The sequence below is a fragment of the Loxodonta africana genome, chromosome 6 (genome assembly GCF_030014295.1).
Source record: "Loxodonta africana isolate mLoxAfr1 chromosome 6, mLoxAfr1.hap2, whole genome shotgun sequence".
In the NCBI taxonomy this organism is placed as follows: Eukaryota; Metazoa; Chordata; class Mammalia; order Proboscidea; family Elephantidae; genus Loxodonta; species Loxodonta africana.
Window position 1 is genome coordinate 125420021 of NC_087347.1, and position 21799 is coordinate 125441819.

The following is a 21799-nucleotide window of genomic DNA, read 5'->3' on the forward strand; positions in this document are numbered from 1 at the left end:
GAAGTGGCGAGGAGTTGCCAGACCTGAATTGCCGGGAACCGTCAGGAGCCATTTCCTGGAGCATCTGTAGTGGGGCTGGCAGCAGCATGCTGGATGTGGTTTCCTCAGGGACAGACAGCGAGCCGCACGGCCTGCTTACACCTCCAGAACCAGAGAAGAACAGCGTTCTTGGAAAAAGCTAAGTACTTGCATTTATTTTACCATGTCCCCAGCCCCCAAGCCGGCTTCAGTGGCTGTCGATTTCTCTGGGCCTGACATAGATCCTGCTGCATGCTCAGAGCCATTTACCCGGCCTTGGAGAAGGAATAAATTGACAATTGGGGGAAAAGATAATCTGCCAGCTTCACTAAGCTGGGGAGCTCAGGACAGAAGCGACACCTGTCCAGGCAGAAATGGCCCGCAGACTTTGAATACCTTTCCCCCCTGCATGGACCTGTGTGGGCCGATTTCAGAATAGGTCCTTGTTGGCAGACTGCAACTGTTCCAGCTGTATGGTAAAGAGGTGAGTGTTTGATGTTTGATACCGCTTTGCCTATTGAACAGGATCCTCACCTACTCAAATCAGGGGCCTAAGGACTGGTGGCTCGACTCAGGTCACTTAGCCACCACAACAGGGGTCCAAGGATAAATAGTATCTCCCAGTCCTTACAACCAAAAGCATTGGGTGCCTATGGTCTGGCTAAAGAACCCACCTGTGCACTCTGGGGAACAAGGACACGCTTTCCTCACAGACACTCAGGGAATGGTTGTCAGCCCCTTGCCTTGTTCAGAGTGTGCCCCCTGCTGCATCCAGATACCTGTACCTACACCAATCACCCCCACCCCTCTAAGATTGTAGGACAGTACCTGTACCACACACTTGATGGCCAGCTACCTGGACACCTGAGCTGCATCCTTACAAGAAAAGTGAATGGACTCTTAGGCTCATATACGTGGAAACAGCTCTCACCATCTGGTGACAGGACATTAGAGCTTCAGAGGTGAAAATAATCAAGCTAGCTCATTCAGGCAGCCTATTTGGGCATATCAAAACAAAAAGCGAGAACCTAGGATACAGTAAGCAAACATAAGATAAACTGATAAATAACTTATAGATGGCTCAGCGACAACAGTCAATATCAAATCACATAAAGAAGCAGACCATGATTGCTTCAACAAGCTCTCAAAACAAAAATCAAGGAATCTTCTGGACGAAGGTAATGCAGAATACAAAAGATTAATATTGCAGAACCGTTCAAGACGTCAGGAAGGAAATCAGGCCATATGCAGAACAAGTCAAGGAACGCACAGATAAAGCAGTTGAAGAAATTAAAAAGGTTATTCAGGAACATAATGAAAAATTCAGTAAGCTAGAAAAATCTATAGACAGACAGCAATCAGAAATTCAGAAGATAAACAATAAAATTACAGAATTAGCTCAATAGAAAGAGGAGCAGAATTGAGCAAGTGTTTTGGCAGAATTTCTGAACTTGAAGATAAAGCACTTGGCACCAATATATTTGAAGGAAAGTTAGATAAAAGAATTTTTTGAAAAATGAAGAAACCTTAAGAATCATATGGGACTCTATCAAAAGAAGTAACCTACGAGTGATTGGAATACCATAACAGGGAGGGATAACAGAAAATGCAGGGAGAATTGTTGGCCGGAAACTTCCCTGATACCGTGAAAGATGAGAAGATATCTATCCAAGATGCTCATCATATGCCACATAAGGTAGATCTCAAAAGAAAGTCACTAAGACATATTATAATCAATTTTCCAAAAACAAAGATAAAAAATTTTAAGAGTGGCTAGGAATAAACGAAAAGTCACCTACAAAGGAGAGTCGATAAGAATAAGCTCAGACTACTCGGCAGAAACGATGCAAGCAAGGAGGCAATGGGATCACTTACATAAAGCATTGAAGGAAAAAAACTGCCATCCGAGAGTCATATATCTGGCAAAACTTTCTCTCAAATATGAAAGTTAAATTAGGACATTTCCAGATAAACAGAGGTTTAGGGAATTTATAAAAACCAAACCAAAATTACAAGAAATACTAAAGGGAGTTCTTTGGTTAGAAAATCAATAATATCAGGTATCAACCCAAGACTAGAACACTGGACGGAGCAACCAGATGTCAGCCTAGACAGGGAAATAACAAAAATAAATCAAGATGAAAAAGCCTTCAAAACAGGGAAACAGTGATGTCATTATGTAAAAGAAGACAACATTAAAACGATAAAAGAGGGACTAAGAAATGTAGTCATAGATCTTTCATATGGAGAGGAAGTCAGGGCGAAATAAATGAAAGTTAGGTTTAAACTTAGAAAAATAGGGGTAAACACTAAGGTAACCACAAAGGAGACTAACATCCTACTCATTAAAATATAGATACAATGCAATTCCAATCCAAATTCCAATGACATTTTTTAATGAGATGGAGAAACAAATCACCAACTTCATATGGAAGGAAAAGAGGCCCAGAATAAGTAAAGCTTTACTAAAGAAAGAGGAACAAAGTGGGAGGCCTCACACTACCTGATTTTAGAACATATTGTAGTGCCACAGTAGTCAAAACAGCTTGGTACTGGTACAACAACAGATACGTAGACCAATGGAACTGAATTGAGAATCCAGACATAAATCCATCCACAGTGAGCAGCTGGTATTTGACAAAGGCCCAAAGTCAGTTAAATGGGGAAAAGACAGTCTTTTTAACAAATGGTGCTGGCATAACTGGATATCCATCTGCAAAAAAAATGAAACAAGACCCATACTTCACACCATGCACAAAAACAAACTCAAAATGGATCAAAGACCTAAATAAAAAATCTAAAATGATAAAGATCATGGACGAAAAAATAGAGACAACGCTAGGAGCCCTAATACATGGCATAAACAGTATACAAAACATTACTAACAATGCACAAACACCAGAAGAGAAACTAGATGCCTGGGAGCTTCTAAAAATTAAACACCTATGCTCATCCAAAGACTTCACCAAAAGAGTAAAAAGATTACCTACAGACTGGGAAAAAGCTTTTAGCTATAACATTTCTGATCAGCGTCTCGTCTCTAAAATCTACGTGATACTGCAAAAACCCAACAACAAAAACACAAACAACCCAATTAAAAAATGGGCAAGGGATATGAACAGACACTTCACTAAAGAAGACATTCAGATAGTTACCAGATATATGAGGAAATGAGCACGATCGTTAGTCATTAGAGAAATGCAAATCAGCACTACAATGAGATTCCATCTCCAGCAAGGCTGGCATTAATCCAAAAAACAATAAATGTTGGAGAGGTTGTGGAGAGACTGAAACGTTTATATAAGGCTGGTGGGAATGTAGAATGGTACAGCCACTTTGGAAACTGATTTGGCGCTTCCTTAAAAAGCTAGAGCTAGAACTACCATACAATCCCACTCCTTGGGATTTTTCCTAGAGAAATAAGAGCCTTTACAGGAGCAGATATATACATACCCATGCTCATTGCAGCACTGTTTAGAATAGCAAAAAGATGGAAGGAACCAAGGTGCCCATCAACGGATGAATGGGTAATAAATTATGGTATATTCACAGGATAGAATACTACACATTGATAAAGAACAATGATGAATCCGTGAAACATATGATAACATGGAGAAATCGGGAAGGCATTGTGCTGAATGAAATTTAGTCAGTTGCAAAAGGACAAATATTGTATAATACCACTATTATAAGAACTCAAGAAATAGTTTAAACAGAGAAGGAAATATTCTTTGATGGTTATGAGAGGAGGGAGGGAGGGAGAGGGGTATTCACTAATTAGGTAGTAGAGAGTTGATTAGAACTATTTTAGGTGAAGGGAAAGATAACAACCAATACAGGAGAGGTCAGCACAACTGGCCTAAACCAAAAGCAAAGAAGTTTCATGAATAAATCGAATGCTTCGAAGGCCAGCATAGCAGGGGCAGGGGTTTGGGGACCATGGTTTCAGGGGACATCTAAGTCAATTGGCATAATAAAATCTATTAAGAAAACATTCTGCATCCCACTTTGGAGAGTGGTGCTTAGGGTCTTAAATGCTAGCAAGTGGCCATCTAAGATGCATCAATGGGTCTCAACCCACCTGGAGCAAAGGAGAATGAAGAACACCAAAGACACAAGGTAATTATGAACCCAAGAGACAGAAGGGGCCAGATAAACCAGAGACTGCATCATCCTGAGACCAGAAGAACTAGATGATGCCCAGCTACAACCAGTGACTGCCCTGACAGGGAACACAACAATGAACCCCTGAAGGCACTGGAGAGCAGAGGGATGAGGACCTCAAATTCTCCTAAAAAGACCAGACTTAATGGTCTGACTGAGACTAGAAGGAACCCGGAGGTCATGGTCCCCAGACCTTCTATTAGCCCAAGACAGGAACCATTCCCAAAGCCAACTCTTCAGACAGAGATTGGACTGGACGATAAGATAGAAAATGATACTGGTGAGGAATGAGCTCCTTGGATCAAGTAGACATATGAGACAATGTGGGCAGTGTCTGTCTGGAGGGGAGATGAGAAGGCAGAGGGGAACAGAAACTGGCTGAATGGACGTGGAAATACAGGGTGGTGAGAAGGAGTGTGCTGTCTCATTAGAGCAACTGGGAGTATATAGCAAGTTGTATATAAATTTTTGTATAAGAGACTGACTTGTAAACTTTCACTTAAAGCACAATAAAAATTAAAAAAATGAAATTATGACAAGTTGTGTGAAATCAGATAACTTGGATTTGGATCCCGTTTCTACTTCTGCCACCTACTAGGTTTGTGACATGGGGCAAGTTAGTTAACCTCTCTGAGCCTCAGTTTAATCATTTTTAAAGTAAGGATAATGGTCTACCTTAAATGGGTAGTATTTTTTATAAGGATGAGATATGGTAATGAATGAAAAGGACATGGCATGGTTCTTGGCATATAATGCACATTTAAAAGGTGCTGACCCCCAGTAGTAGTAGTAGCAGCAGCAGCAGTAATACTTGTCATTGTCATTACCTTACATTTCAGTTATGCTTTGGGTATTTCTTGACTGAGACAAGAGGGAAATATCCTGAATAGCCTCAGAGAAGAGGGATTGATTTAATACTTAAAAACTTTCCAACAAAGACAATCTAGAACCAGATGGCTTCATTGCTGAATTCTACTCAATATTTAAGGAAGAAATAGTGACAGTTCTACACAACTCTTTCAGAAAGTAGAAGAGGAAGGACTTTCTAACTCATTTTATGGGGCTAGTGTTACCCGAATAACAAAACCAGAAAAAGATATTTTAAGAAACGACAGACGAATATTCCTCTTGAACAGGAACATGAAAGTCTTTAACAAAATGTAAGCAAATCATTTGCAACAACTTGTAGAAAAGATAGTACATCATGAGCAAGTATGATTTATTTCAGGAATGAAGGTTGGTTTATCATTCAAAAACCAGTGTAACAAAAATTCACCATATTAAAAAAATTTTTCAAACTGTGATCTCAACTGATACAGAAAAGGCAGCTCAGAAGAGTCAACACCTGTTCATAATAAAACTCTCAGCAAACTAGGACTAGAAGGAAACTTGCTTTCCCTAATAAAAGGCATCAACGGAAATTATATAGCTAACATCGTACTTGGCTGCAGCAGCTAAAGCGAAAGACAACAGTCTATGTTGGTGATGATGGAGCTTCTATGATGTATATGTGTAAACTGCTGGTAGGAATGAAAATGGTACAAGCAATCTGGAAAATATGCACTTAGCATCTGACCCAGCAATTCCACTTGTAGGTATTTACCGAGGAGAAATTAAAACTTACATTCACGTAGATATTAGTATACGACTATTCCTAGCAACTTTATAACAGTCAAAAACTAGAATCAATCTAAATGTGCATCAACGGGTAAACCGATAGTACAAATTGTGGTATTTCTTTCTATTTGCTGGGTAGTATGAGTCGGAATCAACTTGATGGCAATGGGTTTAGTTTGTTTTTTTTTTTTTTTGGTTATTTCACTACCCAGGAAATAAAAAGAAAGGAATTTGTGATGCATGCAGCATCGTGGTTGACTCTCAAAAACATCTTGTTGCTCTAAAGAGGCAAACACAAAGGATACCATTTACATGAAACTGTAGAAAATACAGTTTGTTTACCACATGCAAGGGTTTTTGAAACAATTACCTAGGAACACCTCAAGGGAACATTTTGGGGGGGTAGTGGAACTGTTCCCTGTGTTGGTTGTAGTTGGTTATGCATCTGCATATATTTTTCAGAATTCATTGAACTGTACACTGAAAATGAGTACATTTTACTCTATGTAAGTGATCATTTTTTTTTTTTTTAAGTGATAGCTCAGTAAAGTGGAGGAGAAAACGGACTTCTTAAGAAACATTTTTTAGAAAGTCCCTCCTAAAATATTCCTTGCATTTGGGAAGACATAAAAAGCCAAATATACAGCTTAACATCTGTTTCTTTTTTTAATCATATAAATTTGAGAAACTCTGATATTGAATCTTTTGGCTAATGCTGTTTTTCTTAAATAACTGGAAGCTGTCTGGGAAGAGCGTGTGAATTTGTGTGGCAACATATGGGAAGTTGGAGCTTGGATTACTGGGTTTGGGTACGGGCTAGGATTAAATGAGGCACAGTACTGATATTTCCATACGGAAGTTATAATTAACTGAAGCAAACTGTGATACTTCTGATTTTACTGGAAAGAAATTTAAATTTTTTGTAATAGTATCCTCAACAAAGATTTAATTTTTTTCATGATTTCATTTTATTAGGTTACAAGAGAAGATAGTTTGTTAAGTCATAAAAACGCCAATGTTCAGGATGCCACTGCAAACAGGTACAGTTCTGAGTGGGCTCAATTAAATTGATGTTCTTATTCTTTCCTCTTAACTTTTTTTTTTCTTTTTTTCCTCCTTCCCTATTCATCACCACATGGTTACAAGATACCTATCCATTCCATAGCTCCTAGTACCTAGTTTTAGATTATTTGAAGATACTCCCGATTAGTCTCCCTACATCCCCATTTTTCTTTACTTGATTGAAATCATACAGCAGAACAATTTTTAAACATATTTATAAATTTACAAGCCATGCTGTTTTCAGTGGCCTCATATGCATGTGAAAGCTGGACAGTGAGTAAGGAATACCGAAGAATTGACACCTTTGAATCATGGTGTTGGTGAAGTGTATTGAATATACCGTGGACTGCCAAAAGAACAAACAAATCTGTTTTGGAAGAAGTACAGCCGGAATGCTCCTTAGAGGCAAGGATAGCGAGACTACATCTCACATACCTTGGACATGTTATCTGGAAGGATCAGTCCCTGGAGAAGGACATCATGCTTAGTCACGTACAGGGTCAGTGAAAAAGAGGAAGACCCTCAACGAGATGGATTGACACGGTGACTGCACCGGGGGCTCAAGCATAACAATGATTGTGAGGATGGCGCAGGACCAGGCAGTGTTTCGTTCTGTTGTATGAGTTGGAACCGACTCAACAGCACCTGACGACAACATAATCTTACAACATACCCGATAAGGAATGTATTTTATTTCTCTCGAGTATCGTAGTTAACTTTAGTGTCATCCTGTCGCCACAGTGGCCTTGCTGTAAATTATTTCTCATCGGCTTTCACATTAACCAAGCAAATTTGTTTGTTGCTCCTTCCCTCTCTTTTCTTTTACCTTTCTTTAATGAATATTATGCGTTTTTTTTGTCTTGTTAGCCTTTTATCCCCTGCTCTGTGCCAGTTTGTGTTATTCATCACCGTGTATTCAGTGTTCTGTGCTAATTTGGTGCTCAAAAAAAGAGCAGTGTTGAGTAAATGAATGCTATTTCTTTTCCTGTTATTCAGAACTTATTCAGTGAAGGGTTTCTGATTAATCATATTCAGTTCTGGATACTGTAATCAGAGTAGCACTTAAGCATATAGCATGCCTTGTATATAGAACTTTGCTGTTAGTACTAAACAGACTTACTCCCTAACTGGTGATCAGAGTAAAACTGAAATTACGACTTAACCTTTTAATTTTAGTAAATCTACTGGCCCACAACATTTTCAGTACTATTATTATAAATGAAACCTTTTAGAATAACCTCATCAAAATTTTTGTCAAGAGGAGGATAATGGGGACAGAATTGGGCACAAAAGTTTCATTGAGCTTTTAAACCTGGAAAGAGCCTAGAAGACGCCTCAAGTTCCTTCCAGAGTTATTTTGGCTAAATGTTCATATTCTGAATAATCTTTTTTTCCTGAGGATTTTAAATGCACCCTTCTAAATATGTTAAATTCTTATATAAATCTGGGTCTGTTTCTGTGCCGTTTCCTGTTCTGTTAATCTCTCCCTTCCCGGTGCCATACCACACGGGTTCTATTACTGTAGCCCCTTTTGTTTAATGACATATTTCAAGCATAGCGAAAACTGTGGAGAGTTATATAGTACAAAGTTGTGTACCAAATAATCAAGCTTTGTCACATCTTAATATTTATCCTATAATAGATTTAGACCTTTTTCCTTTCATTTTTTATTGAACTGTAATTCACAAACCATAAAACTCACCCTTTTAAAGTGAATAATTTAATGGTTTTTTAGTATATTCACAAAGTTATGCAAGTATCACCACTATCTAATTCCGGAATATTTTCATCACTTCATAAAGAAACCCCTTAGCAGTCGTTCTACATTCTTCTTTTCCCCTAGCAATCACTAATCTACTTTCTGTCTCTATGAATTTGCCTGTTGTAGAAATTTCATATAAATGTGACTGGTTCCTTAGTATACTGTTTTTAGGGTTCATCCGTGTTGTACCACATATCAGCACTTCATTCCTTTTTATGGCTGCATAATATTCCATTGTATAGGTGCACCACGTTTTGTTTATCCATTCACCTATTGATGGGCACGTGACTTGTTTCCCCCTTTTGCCAACATAGTGTTGCTGTGAACATTTGTGAACAAGTTTTTGTTTGGATGGCTGTTTTCAGTTCGTTTGGGTATGCACCTAGAAGTGGGATTGCTGGATTGTGTGGTAATTCAATGTTTTAACTTTTTGGGGAACCATCAGACTGTTCCATTACAGCTGAACCATTTTACATTCCCATCAGCAGCATATGCTGGTGTACGAGGGTTTTGATTTCTTCACATCCTCACCAAGTCTTTCATTATCTGACTTTTCGTTGTTGACAATATACACAGTAGAACATATATCAATTTAACAGTTTCTTCATAAAGAATTTAGTGACATTGATTATATTGTTCAAGTGGTGCCACCATTCTCATCCTCTTTTTATGAAGTGATCTTCCCCTATTAACGTAAACTCACTCCCCCCAAGTGTCCTAGTTATTATCTGACTTTTGATGGTAACCATTCTAGTATATGTTAAGTGGTATGTCATTGTGGCTTTGACTTGCAGTTCCTTAGTGACTAATGATGTTGAGCATTGTCTCATGTGCTTATTGGCTATTTGTATATCTTCCTATGAATAGCAGCAGAACATTGTCTGATATAGTGCCAGGAGATGAGCCCCTCAGGTTAGAAGACACTAAAAGTACGACTAGGGAAAAACTGCCCCTTCAAAGTAGAGTCGACTTTAATGACGTGGATGGGTCAAGCTTTTGGGACCTTGATTTGCTGGTGTAGCACGACTTAAAAAGAGAAGAAACAACTAACTGCAAACATCCATTAATAATCAAAACGTGGAATGTACGAATTATGAACCTCGGAAAATTGGAAATCATCAGAAATGAAATGGAGCACATAAACATCGATATCCTAGGCATTAGTGAGCTGAAATGGGCTGGTATTGGCCATTTTGAATCAGATAATCATGTGGTCTACTATGCTGGGAATGACAAATTAAAGAGGAATGGCACTGTGTTCATCTTCAGAAAGAACATTTCAGGATCTCTCCTGAAGTACAGTGCTGTCAGTGATAGGATAATATCCATATGCTTATAAGGAAGACTAGTTAAAAGTACTATTATTCAGATTTACACATCAACCACTATGATCACAGATGAAGAAATTGAAAATTTTTTGAACTTCTGCAGTCTGAAATTGATCAAACATGCAGTCAAGATACCTTGATAATTACTGGTGATTGGAATGCAAAAGTTGGAAACAGAAGGATTGGTAGTTGGAAAATGTGGCCTTGGTGATAGAACTGACTCTGGAGATCACGTGGTATAATTTTGTAAGACTGATGACTTCTTCATTGCAAATACCTTTTTCAACAACATAAATAGTGGCTGTACCGGTGGACCTCACCAGATGGAATGCACAGGAATCAAATTGACTACATCTGTGGAAAGGGATGATAGAAAAGCTCAATATCATCAGTCAGAACAAGACCAGGGCCGACTGTGGAAGAGACCATCAATTGCTCATATGCAAGTTCAAGTTGAAGAAAATTAGAACAAGTCCACAACAGCCAAAGTATGACGTTGTGTATATCCCACCTGAATTTAGAGACTATCTCAAAAATAGATTTGATGCATTGAAGACTAATGACCAAAGACCAGACAGATTGTGGAATGACATTAAGAACATCACACATGAAGAAAGCAAGAGGTCATTAAAAAGACAGGAAAGAAAGAAAAGACCAAAAGGGATGTCAGAAGAGACTATGGAACTTGCTCTTGAATGAAGAGTAGCTAAAGCAAAAGGAAGAAATGATGGAGTAAAAGAGCTAAACAGAAGATTTCAAAGGGCAGCTTGAGAAGGCAAAGTAAAGTATAATAATGAAATCTGGAAAGACCTGAAGATAGAAAACTAAAAGGGAAGAACATGCTCGGCACTTCTCAAGCAGAAAGAACTGAAGAAAAAATTCAAGCCTCGAGTTGCAACATTGAAGGATTTTATGGGGAAAATACTAAACAATGCAGGAAGCAGCAAAAGAAGATGGAAGAAATACACAAAGTCACTGTACCAAAAAGAACTGGTCAACGTTCAACTATTTCATGAGGCAGCATAGGATCAAGAACTGATGGTACTAAAGTAAGAGGTCCAAGCTGCACTGAGGGCATGGGCAAAAAGCAAGGCTCCAGGAATTACGGAATACCAGTTGAGATATTTCACCAAGTAGATTCAGCACTGGAAGTGCTCACTAGTCTGTGCCAAGAAATTGGAAGACAGCTACCTGGCCAACCGACTGGAAGAGATCCGTATTTGTACCTAATCCAAAGAAAGGTGATCCAACAAAATGCAGAAGTTATAGAACAATATCATTAATATCACACACAAGTAAAATTTTGCTGAAGATCATTCAAAAGTGATTGCAGCAGTACATTGACAGGGAACTGCCAGAGAAATTCGAGCCTAATTCGGAAGAGGGCATGGAACAAGGGATATCATTGCTGATGTTGAATGGATCATGGCTGAAAGCAGAGAATACCAGAAACATGTTTATCTGTGTATTGTTGACTATGCAAAGGCATTCGACTGTGTGGATCATAACAAGTTATGGATAACTTTGGGAAGAATGGGAATTCCAGAACACTTAACTCTGCTTATGAGGAACTTGTACTTAGACCAAAAGACAGTCGTTTGAATAGAACAAGGGAATACTGCGTGGTTTGAAGTCATATGCATCAGGGTTGTATCTTTTTCACCATATTTATTCAATCTGTATGCTGAGCAGATAATCTGAGAAACTAGACTGTATGAAGAAGAACAGAGCATCAGGATTGGAGGAAGACTCATTAACAACCTATGTTATGCAGATGACACAACCTTGCTTGCTGGTTCAAGAGAAGAAGACTTGAATCACTTACTGATGAAGATCAAAGACCACAGCCTTCAGTATGGATTACACCTCAACATAAAGAAAACAAAAATCATCACAACTGGACCAATAAGCAACATCATGATAAATGGAGAAAAGATTGATGTTGTCAAGGATTTCATTTTACCTGGATCCACAATCAACGCCCATGGAAACAGCAGTCAAGAAATCAAAGAATACATTGGTTTGGGCAGATCTGCTCCAGAGGATCTCTTTAAAGTGTTAAAAAGCAAAGATGTCACTTTAAGTACTAAGATGCGCCTGACCCAAGCCATATGCATGCAAAAGCTGGGCAATGAATAAGAAAGATCGAAGATGAATTGATGCGTTTGAATTACTGCATTGGTGAAAAATACTGAATATACCATGGACTGCCAGAAGAATAAACAAATCTGCCTTGGAAGAAGTAGAGCCAGAATGCTCATTAGAAGCGAGGATGGTGAGACTTTATCTCACATATTTTGTACATGTTATCAGGAGGGAGCAGTCCCTGGAGGAAGGACATTGTGCTTGGCAGGGTAGAGGGTCAGTGAAAAAGAGGAAGACCTTCAGCGAAATGGATTGACACAGTGGCTGCAACAGCGAACTCAAGCATAACAATGATTGTGAGGATGTTGCAGGACAGGGCAGTTTTTCATTCTGTTGTACATAGGGTCACTATAAGTTGGAATCGACTAGACAGCACCTAATAACAACAATTGCTTATTTAGTGTTGGCAACTTGTAACTGACAATTATGGTGTTAATTGATAGTTATTTCAGTAAGTTGTCATTCATGTAGTTTGTTCTTATTAGCAGTGTTGTTTTTGCATTGTGATTAAACCACGGGGTAACTGTATAAAAACTTGTATTTTATTCTAGATTCATTCTACAATTTTCAGAGAAAAAGAGCTATGGCCACTAACCAAAAGGTCAGCAGTTCAAATCTACTGGGTGCTCTTTGGAAACCCCAAGAGGCAGTTCTGCGCTGTCCTTTAGGGTCACTGTGAGTCAGAATGGACTCGACAGCAACGGGTTTTTTTAATTGTGCTTTAGGTGAAAGTTTACATAGCAAATTAATTTTCCAGTCCCCACAGTGTGTCAGCACTCTCCCCATTTCCACCATGGGTTCCCCATTTCCGTTAGTCCAGTTTCCCTGTCCCTCCCTATGTTCTTGTCTTTGGTTTTAGGCAAATACTGCCCTTTTGGTCTCATGGTCAGTTGTTCTAAGGAGCGCATTCTTCATGGATGTTATTGTTTACTTTATAGCCCTGCCTTTCGTTTAGCTGAAAGGTGCTCTCCTGGAGTATCTGTAGTTTCAAGTGAGAAGATTCTTAGGGCAGTAGTTTCAGGGGTTCTTCCAGTCTCCTTCAGACCAGTAATTCTGGTCTTTTTTTTTTTTAATTTTGTTCTACGTTTTTTACCCGTTTTAACTGGGAGCCTCTATTTTGATCCCAGTAGAGTGGTTGGTAGTGGTAGCTGGACACCTAGTTCGTCTGGTCTCAGGTTAGAGGAGGCTGTGGTTCACGTGGGCCTTTATTCCTTTGGACTAATTGCTCTCTTGAGCCTTTGGTTTTCTTCATTCACCTTTCCTCCCGGCAGGAAGAGACCAGTAGTTGCTTTTTATATAGCTGCTCACATGCTTTTAAGACCCCAGATGCTACTCACCAGGCTAGGATATAGAAGATTGTCTTTATGAACTGTGCTTTAACAATTGACCTAAATGTTCCTAAAGATAATGGTCCTTAAGCCTTCATGTTCCAAAAGTTCAGTCCCTATGTCTAAGTAGTTTATATAACTGTTCTCCCTATACCAAAAAAAAAAAAAAAAAAAAAAACCCCAAACCCGTTGCTGTTGAGTCAGTTCTGACTCAGCGACCCTATAGGACAGAGTAGAACTGCCCCATAGGGTTTTCAAGGAACGGCTGGTGAATTCGAACTGCTGACCTTTTGGTTAGCAGCTTAGCTTTTAACTGGTGCACGTTATATATATATGAGTATACATGCCTCATTTACAAACACAGATGTAGAAATATCCACAGCCATACTGATATATGTAGATGGATGCACTCCCATACCACCACCCTCACCTGTTTAGCATGCGTATTGGCCTGTGTCTATGCCCAAATTATTGACAGGATTGCATACATTTCTGTTGGTTAAAGCCACCCACTTGTGGTATTTCTGTTATAAGAACACTAGATAACCAAGCCAAACAAGTTAGGAATTAAGCATGTAAAAATCATGTATGGAAAAAGCAATGATAGTGAGCAGTATGACAGCAGACAGTGCTATCTGCTCATATACCCTTCCCAATCCACCACATCAAAGATTTTATATCTATGTCAGACGCATGCACGTATTTTGGGGGAACACAGTTAAATCCATAACACCCTTTCTTTGAAAATGCTTCCTATGTCTGTACAGATCCTACATTACATGAATTGTTCTCTTCCCAGTGCTGCATTAAATGAGAATAATATGTCCCTCCCTGAAGATCCTCTTGCTCTGATGCATTCCACACCTACGGAAAATGGTTCTGTTCTAAAGGTAAGAATGCTTTTGCTTCTCAAGTTTTCTCCAAAGACAGTGTTGAGTTGAATCCTATAGTATACCAGGGACATCTGGTGATTTTTTTTTTTTTTTCGTGCTTCAGGTGAAGGTTTACAGAGCAAATTAGTTTCCCATTCAGTAGTTTATAGATAAATTGTTGGTGATATTGGACATAATTCCCACAATGTGTCAGCACTCTCCTCGTTACCATCCTGAGTTCCCCATTGTCGTTCGTCTGGGTTTCCTGCCCCTTCCTGTCTTCTCGTCATTGCTCTTGGGCAGATGTTGCCCTTTGGGTCTCATGAAGATGATTGTCTAAGGAACACTTTCCTCAAAGGTGTTATTGTTTATTTTATAGCCCTGTTACTTGACTGAAAGGTGATCTCTGGGAATGGCTTCAGTTCGAAGTTAGAAGAGTGTCTAAAGGCCATAATCTTGAGGGTTCCTCCAGTCTCTCTCAGACCAGTAAATTTGGTCTTTTTTATGAATCTAAATTTTGTTCTATATTTTTTTCCCACTCTAACCAGAACCTTCTATTGTGATACCCGGTCAAAGCAGTTGATAGTGGTAGATGGACACCGTCTAGTTCTTCTGGTCCCAGGCTAGTGGAGGCTGTGGTTCTTGTGGTCCATTAGTCCTTTGGACTAACTTCCTTGAGTCTTTGGTTTTCTTCATTCTCCTTTGCTTAGGATGGAAAGAGATCAATAGTTGTATCTTACATGGCCGCTCACAAGCTTTTAGGACCCTAGGTGCTACTCGCCAAAGTAGGATGTAGAACGTCTTTATGAACTATGTTATGCCAGTTGACCTAGATGTACCCCGAGACTGTGGCCCTTAACCTTTAAGCCCAGTTAACTCAGTCCTGCAAAGTGTTTGATTGTGTCTAGGATGTTTCTATGACTGTTCCCGCTTTGTGCTTTCTTGTATATATGGCCATATGTGTACCTCATACAAATGTATATATGTAGAAATATCTACAGCCAAACTTATGCGTGCACGTGGGTATACTCCCATATGCCCTCCCACACCCATTCAGCATACCTATCTGTCTATCACCACATCCCTCACAAGAGTTTCTAGTTTGTTTGTATTTTTGTTTTTTGTGTGGTCTTGGTGCTGGCTGTGCTTCCACTCATTATTATTGTTTTGTTTTCTAAAAAAATATACAGTGTTACATGCAAAATAAGCACCTTTTAAGTGCTGCTTTGATGAAAGAGTGAAAGATAGATCTCGTAACGCATAGGTAATGTTGAAATTCATATTCGTATGTACTATAGAGTGTAAGGTCTATGAAAGACTTGATCTGTTTTGTTCATTGCTGTTTTCCTAGTGCCTCAAACAGTAAGTGGCACATAATAGGCACTAAAAAATATTTGTTGATTGAAATAAACCTTTTGCAATAACAAGGACCAATAATTGTATCGCGGCATAACCCAGCTCATCCTAATTTCTGCCTCATGTACCCACTTGCCACACCTGTCCCAGTTCAGAAATTATAGAACCAGTTCATTGCGCTGTGAATGTTTCAGTTTTTTAAGTTAAATTAAAAATTATCCTTGCAAATGACCATTTACCATTTGATACTTTTATTGCATAATGTGATGATTAATGTTATGTGTCAACTTGTCTCGGCCATGATTCCCAATATTGTATAATTGTCCCCCGTTTTGTGATCTAATAGTCTTCTGTTTTGTGTAATAATCCTCCATTTATGTGTTGCAAACCCTAAATCTCTATATGTTAATGCAGCAGGGTTAGTGTGGGGTGTATCTTGAGTCACACCCTTACTCAAGTCACTGCTGTACTCAAGTATCCGATGTAAGAGGAGCTTCCTTGAGGGTGTGACCTATATCCAGTAAATATGGATTCTCTGCCAAAGCTCACTCTTGCTCTGGATCCTGCACTTGGCTTGTCATTATATGACCTCCAGTTTTGGGGACTTGAGGTAGCAGCCTTTCGTCTGACCTGCCAATTCTGGGATTCGCCAGCTACTGCAGCCCCATGAGCCAACAGCCTGTTTTCTGACCTGCTGATTGTGGGTTCATCAGCCCCTGCAAACATGTGATTCAGGAGAAGCCCCCAACCTGATTCCTGACCCATGAATTTGGGACTTATTAACCTCCGCAACCATGTGAGCCATTTCCTTGCAATCAGTCAGTCAGTCTCTCACACTTCACTGGTCTTTCTTCTTTAGAGAACCCAGCCTAAGACATTTGCTACCGAGAGTGGAGTCTTAAAAAAACCCCAGTGCCTATGAGTTGGAATAGAAACAAAATTGTAAGAATGAGTTTTCTAAATTGGTTCTCAAGCCTGGCTAGTCTTAAAGGCACCGATGACTCTGCCTCCAGTAGTAAAGAGGGCACTGCTCATCCATGGTGTGAAGCAGCAATAGAGATAAGCAAAATATCACTAAAACCCACTGCCACTGAGTCGCTTCCGACTCATAGTGACTCTATGGGGCAGGGTAGAACTACCCCATAGGGTTTCCAAGGAGTGCCTGGTGGATTTGAACTGCCGACCTTTTGAAAATATTACTACCAATAGATAAAATATTTGTGAGAAGGCTCTGGATGATTGCATATCAGACACTTTTCAATAAATTTTGTCAGACTGAGAAGTATAAGGAATCTGGTCGGTTACTCTTACTTGCACTAGACAAAGTGGAAAAAGATGAACTCAGGGTTTCAGAGTCACAGCTCAAGTGCCACATAAAAGACCTGCAAGTTGCTGCTTGCGCCCTGAAAGAAAACATCATTTCTTGTAGTAACAGAGCGGATGTTGTCGAAAACCAAACGAAGAGTCTAATTGTAACAGTGGCTGAATAACAACATCAGTTGAATTCTCAACCTTGAGTAGTGTCTAAAGTTAAAGTGAGGGCATCGATTGGGAAGAAATGGGATTCTGAAAACTTGGGATAGGGACATATGGGCAGAAAATCAGCAAGATGGGGACACTGGGACCCTAAATTTCATTGAATCACTACTACTAATAGCGCCACCCCTCCCATCTGAAGCGGTTACTCCATCTTTGTCTGCTAAGCCACCCTCCCCAGGAAAAGCATTATCCCTTTCACCTGCATTTGATGAGATTAACCCAGCTGTGCCCAAAGCGCCTTTGTCTGAGATGGCACCTGGGACATTGCCTGAGGCAGATGCCTTACAAGACATTGCTGAATGTTCTCAAGAGCCACCCACACCACCCATTTTTGCTTCTAGACCTATAATTAGACTTAAGTCCCAGCGAATCCCAAAAGGTCAAGTTGAAAGTGACCCAGGAGGAGGTACGCTACAGTCCAAAAGAACTGCTTGACTTTTCTAATATATACAAACAGAACGCTGGAGAATATGTGCAGGTATGGCTATTAAGGCATTCAGCCAGCAAGCTGGTGGCAGATTGATTACATTGGAAAGGGCAATGTTTTATTCTTACTGGGATAGACAGTTACTCTGGATAGGAATTTGCCTTCCTTGCATGTAATTCTTCTACCAAAACTACCATCTGTGGACTTAGAGAATGCGTTATCCACCATCATGGCATACTACACAGCATTGACCGAGATCAAGGGACTCACTTCACAGCAAATGAAGTGTGGCATTGGGCCCATGCTCGTGAAATTTCCTGGTCTTACCGTGTTTCCTGTCATCCTGAAGCAGCTGGCTTAATAGAATGATGGAATGGCCTTCTAATGACCACAATTACAGCACCAGCTAGGTGGCAGTACTTTGCAGGGTTGGGGCAGTGTTCTCTAGGAAGCTGAATGTGCTCTAGTATATTGTTCCAGTATCCAATATGTGGTGCTGTTTCTCCCATAGCCAGGATTCCTGGGTGCAGGAATCAAGGAGCATAGATAGGCATGGTACCACTCACTATTATCCCTAGTAACCCACTTGCAAAAGTTTTGATTCCTATCCCCATGACCCTATGCTCAGTCTTAGTTCCAAAAGGAGAAGTGCTCCCACCAGGGGACACAATACTGATCCCTTTGAACTGGAAGTTAAGAATGTCACTTGACTTATCCTGCCTCTGGATCAATGGACAAGGACGAGAGGTGTCATATTGGCTGATGTGATTGATCCTGATTACCAAGGAGAAATCGTATTGATACTGCATAATGGAGGTAAAGAAAAGTATATCTGGAATACAAGAGATCCCTTAGGATGTCTCTTAGTACCACCATGCAGTGTGATTAACGTCAGTGGGAAACTACAGCAACTCAATTCTAACATGACTGCTAATGGCCCAGAACTTCAGAATGGGTGTTTTGGTTTCCCCACCAGGGAAAGAACCACAATCAGCTGAGGTGCTTGAGGGTAAAGGGAATATGTAATGAGTAGTGGAAGAAAGTAGTTCTAAATACCACTTAGGACCACATGACTAATTATGGAAACGAGGACTGTAATTGTATTTCTTTCTTGTTTTATTATATGTGTATGAGTGCATATATGTGTATATACATAGCAGTTATTTTTGTTTTCTTCCCTCATAAAATATAAAACATAAACAGACCTAATGTGTTTTTGGTTGTATGCATGTTAGTTGTATCATGTTAGGTGCAAGTATGATTTTATCATTTTCTCTATTTAGAGATTGTGTGTGGTTTAAGGAGACACATACAGGTGCCAGGTTGGCAAGGGGTGGACTATGATGGGTAATGTTATGTGTCACCTTGGCTTGGCCCTGTTTCCCAGTATTGTGTAATTATCCTCCATTTTGTGATTGGATGTCATTGTCCTCCATTTTGTTACATTGTGTAATTATTCTCCATTTATTTGTTGTGAACACTAAACCTCTGTATGTTAATGAGGCAGGGTTAGTGTGGGGTGTGCCTTGAATCACACCCTTACTATAGGGCTTTATTCAAGTCACAGCTTTACTTAAGCCTTACTCAGGTCACATGTTTACTCAAGTCATGGCCCTACTCAAATATCTGATGTAAGGGGAATTTTTTTGAGGGTGTGACCTACATCCAGTATATATGGATGCTCTACCAAAGCTCACTCTTGCTCTGGCACCTGCATCTGGCTTGTCATCATCTGACCTCCGGTTCTTGGGCCTTGAGGCAGCAGCCTTTTGTCTGACCTGCCGATTCTCTGATTCGCCAGCTTCTGCAGCCCTGTGAACCGGTAGCCTGCCATCTGATCTCCCCAATTTGGGATTCGCCAGCTGCCACAGCCTCGTAAGCCAACAGCCTGTCAGCTGACCTCCTGATTTTGGGTTCATCAGCCCCTGCAAACATGTGAGTCAGGAGACTCCTAACGCCTGACTCACGGATTTTGGAGTTGCCAGCCTCCCCAACTGCTGCGTGAGCCATTTTCTTGAAATGAATCTCTCTCTCTCTCTCTGTGTGCATACACATACATACGTGCTTCAGTGGTTCTGTTTCTCTGGAGAACCCAGCCTACAGTACATAATCTACATTTATTGTAGAAATTTACCAAATACTTCATAAAAAGAAAAAAATGGAAATCACTTGTATTCCAGCCACCCAGCGACTGTATATAGTTAGCATTTCGGTGTATCATTTTTCAGACTTTTGGACTTAAAAAAAGATTCAACCTAAAATACCTTCAATCAGAAGCTGTCTTTCTGCCAGTTAAAATGCTAAAAAGACGTATTGACATCTTTAATTATTAATAATCGTTAAATGGAATCTGAGATTTTTTAAAATAGTGAAGGACATTTAGTTCAAAGATTATTTATTATGTATGTAATATGTACCAGACAGTATGCTAGGCTTTGAAGATTAAAAATGAATGAAACATGGCTTCTGCTTTCAACCTGATCGTAGTCTAATGGGAGAGAGAATTGTAAAACACTCTGATAAAGAGCCCTGATTGCTCAGCAGTTAAACACTCAGCTGCTAACTGAACGGTTAGTAGTTCAGACCCACCCAGGGGCTCCGTAGGAAAAAGATCTGGCGATCTGCTCCTATCAGCAAAGTGTTCTAGTAGAGGTATATGCACAGGCTGTTATGGGACACTTAACCCAGCTCACAGGTGTGAAGGGGTGGGATGGGAGGGAAGAGATGTGAGAAGAGAGAGAACAGTTTTTTCAAGTATGTAATTACAGTCGGGTTTAATATTGAAACATGAATAGGGGATTCAAGAAGCATGAAGGCAGATAGACAGAAACAGAATTTATAAATAAAGGGCTTTTATGTTATGCAGTATACCGTAGATTCCTGTTTCTCTTATTTCCAGATTGGAATTTTATCTCTTACTCTTTTTTAAATTCTCCCTATACACACTCATATACACACACACACACCAGAGAGCAGTACAGAATTGTGTCTTCCAGAAGGCGTTTCAAGTACTAATTTAAAATGCCTTAATTAAGAGCTGCTGTGGCTGCTTGTGTGCAACCAAACACTTCATAGGATTTGGTTTCTTGGTTTAGAGGTTTAGGGTCATGGTTTTGTGGGACATCCCAGTTAATTGGCCTAATAACATGTTTAGTGCATCTGTTCTACTTCCTAGTTTGTTGCATAGTGCTTGGCAGGGATGAATTACCCAATAGGAAAAGCAAGCATGTGCTTAGGGCATCAATAAAACAGAGGCACCAGTTGTTCAAAGCAAAGACCCGTAGGTGCCAAGCAGACAGGACACAAAGAAAAGTGAACTAAGTTCACTGACTCATTTTATTTGTTGTAGAATATGTGGAATATTCTTTTTGTAGAAAATGTGTATAGTAAAAATCTTAGTACCCTGCATCCACTAAAAGTTCTATAATCCAGCTCCTCTCATTCCACTGAAATGGTGTACACCGCTTTTGTGTTCAGTTACTAACATTATTTAGAAAAAACAAACCTGTTGTCGTTGAGTTGATTCTGACTCATAGCAACCCTATAGGACACAGTAGAATTGCACCGTAGCATTTCTAAGGAGCAGCTGGTGGATTCGAATTGTGGTCCTGTTGGTTGGCAACCAGGCTCTTGGTTAGCTAAGACACACATACACGCACACACACAGAGATACACGTGTGTGTGTGTGTGTGTGTGTGTATATATATGTAATTCACATATTCTGTTTGAATACATGAGTAAGCAGAGGAGGGGCACCATACATAATCAGTGTCTAGGGCCCTCGCATGCCTTAATCCAGCCCTGGTGCCTGGGGTCTTAACAGCTTGCAAGCAACCTTTCAAGGCACAACAATTGGTCTCTATTCGCCTGGAGCAAGAAAAGAGGAAGGAGAGTCAGGAATAGGAGGAGGAAATGAAACGTGTAGCTTTTTATGAACAACTCTCTCCTTTGCCATGAGACCAGAAGAACTGGATGGTGCCTGGCTACCACTACTGAACATTTTGATCAAAGATTCTATAGAAGAATCCTGATCAGAAGGAGGAAAATGCAGAACAGAATTTCAGATGCTTATAGACTCCAGATTTTCTGGAGCCACGGAGGCTGGATCAACCCTGAAACTATTGCTCTGAGATAATCTTCAAACAGTAAACCAGAAATATCCCATGAAGTCTTCTTAAAAC

The 21799-nt window shown here is 39.9% G+C and overlaps 1 protein-coding gene across 1 annotated transcript in view; it reads left to right on the forward strand.

The window, feature by feature from the left end:
* EPB41L5 (erythrocyte membrane protein band 4.1 like 5) overlaps nt 1–21799 on the forward strand; it is a 214491-nt gene that overhangs the window by 150582 nt on the left and 42110 nt on the right. Inside the window, exons 20-21 of the mRNA XM_023556079.2 lie at nt 6775–6839; nt 14224–14314. Coding sequence (XP_023411847.2) covers nt 6775–6839; nt 14224–14314 — 156 coding nt within the window. The remainder of the gene's footprint in view (nt 1–6774; nt 6840–14223; nt 14315–21799) is intronic.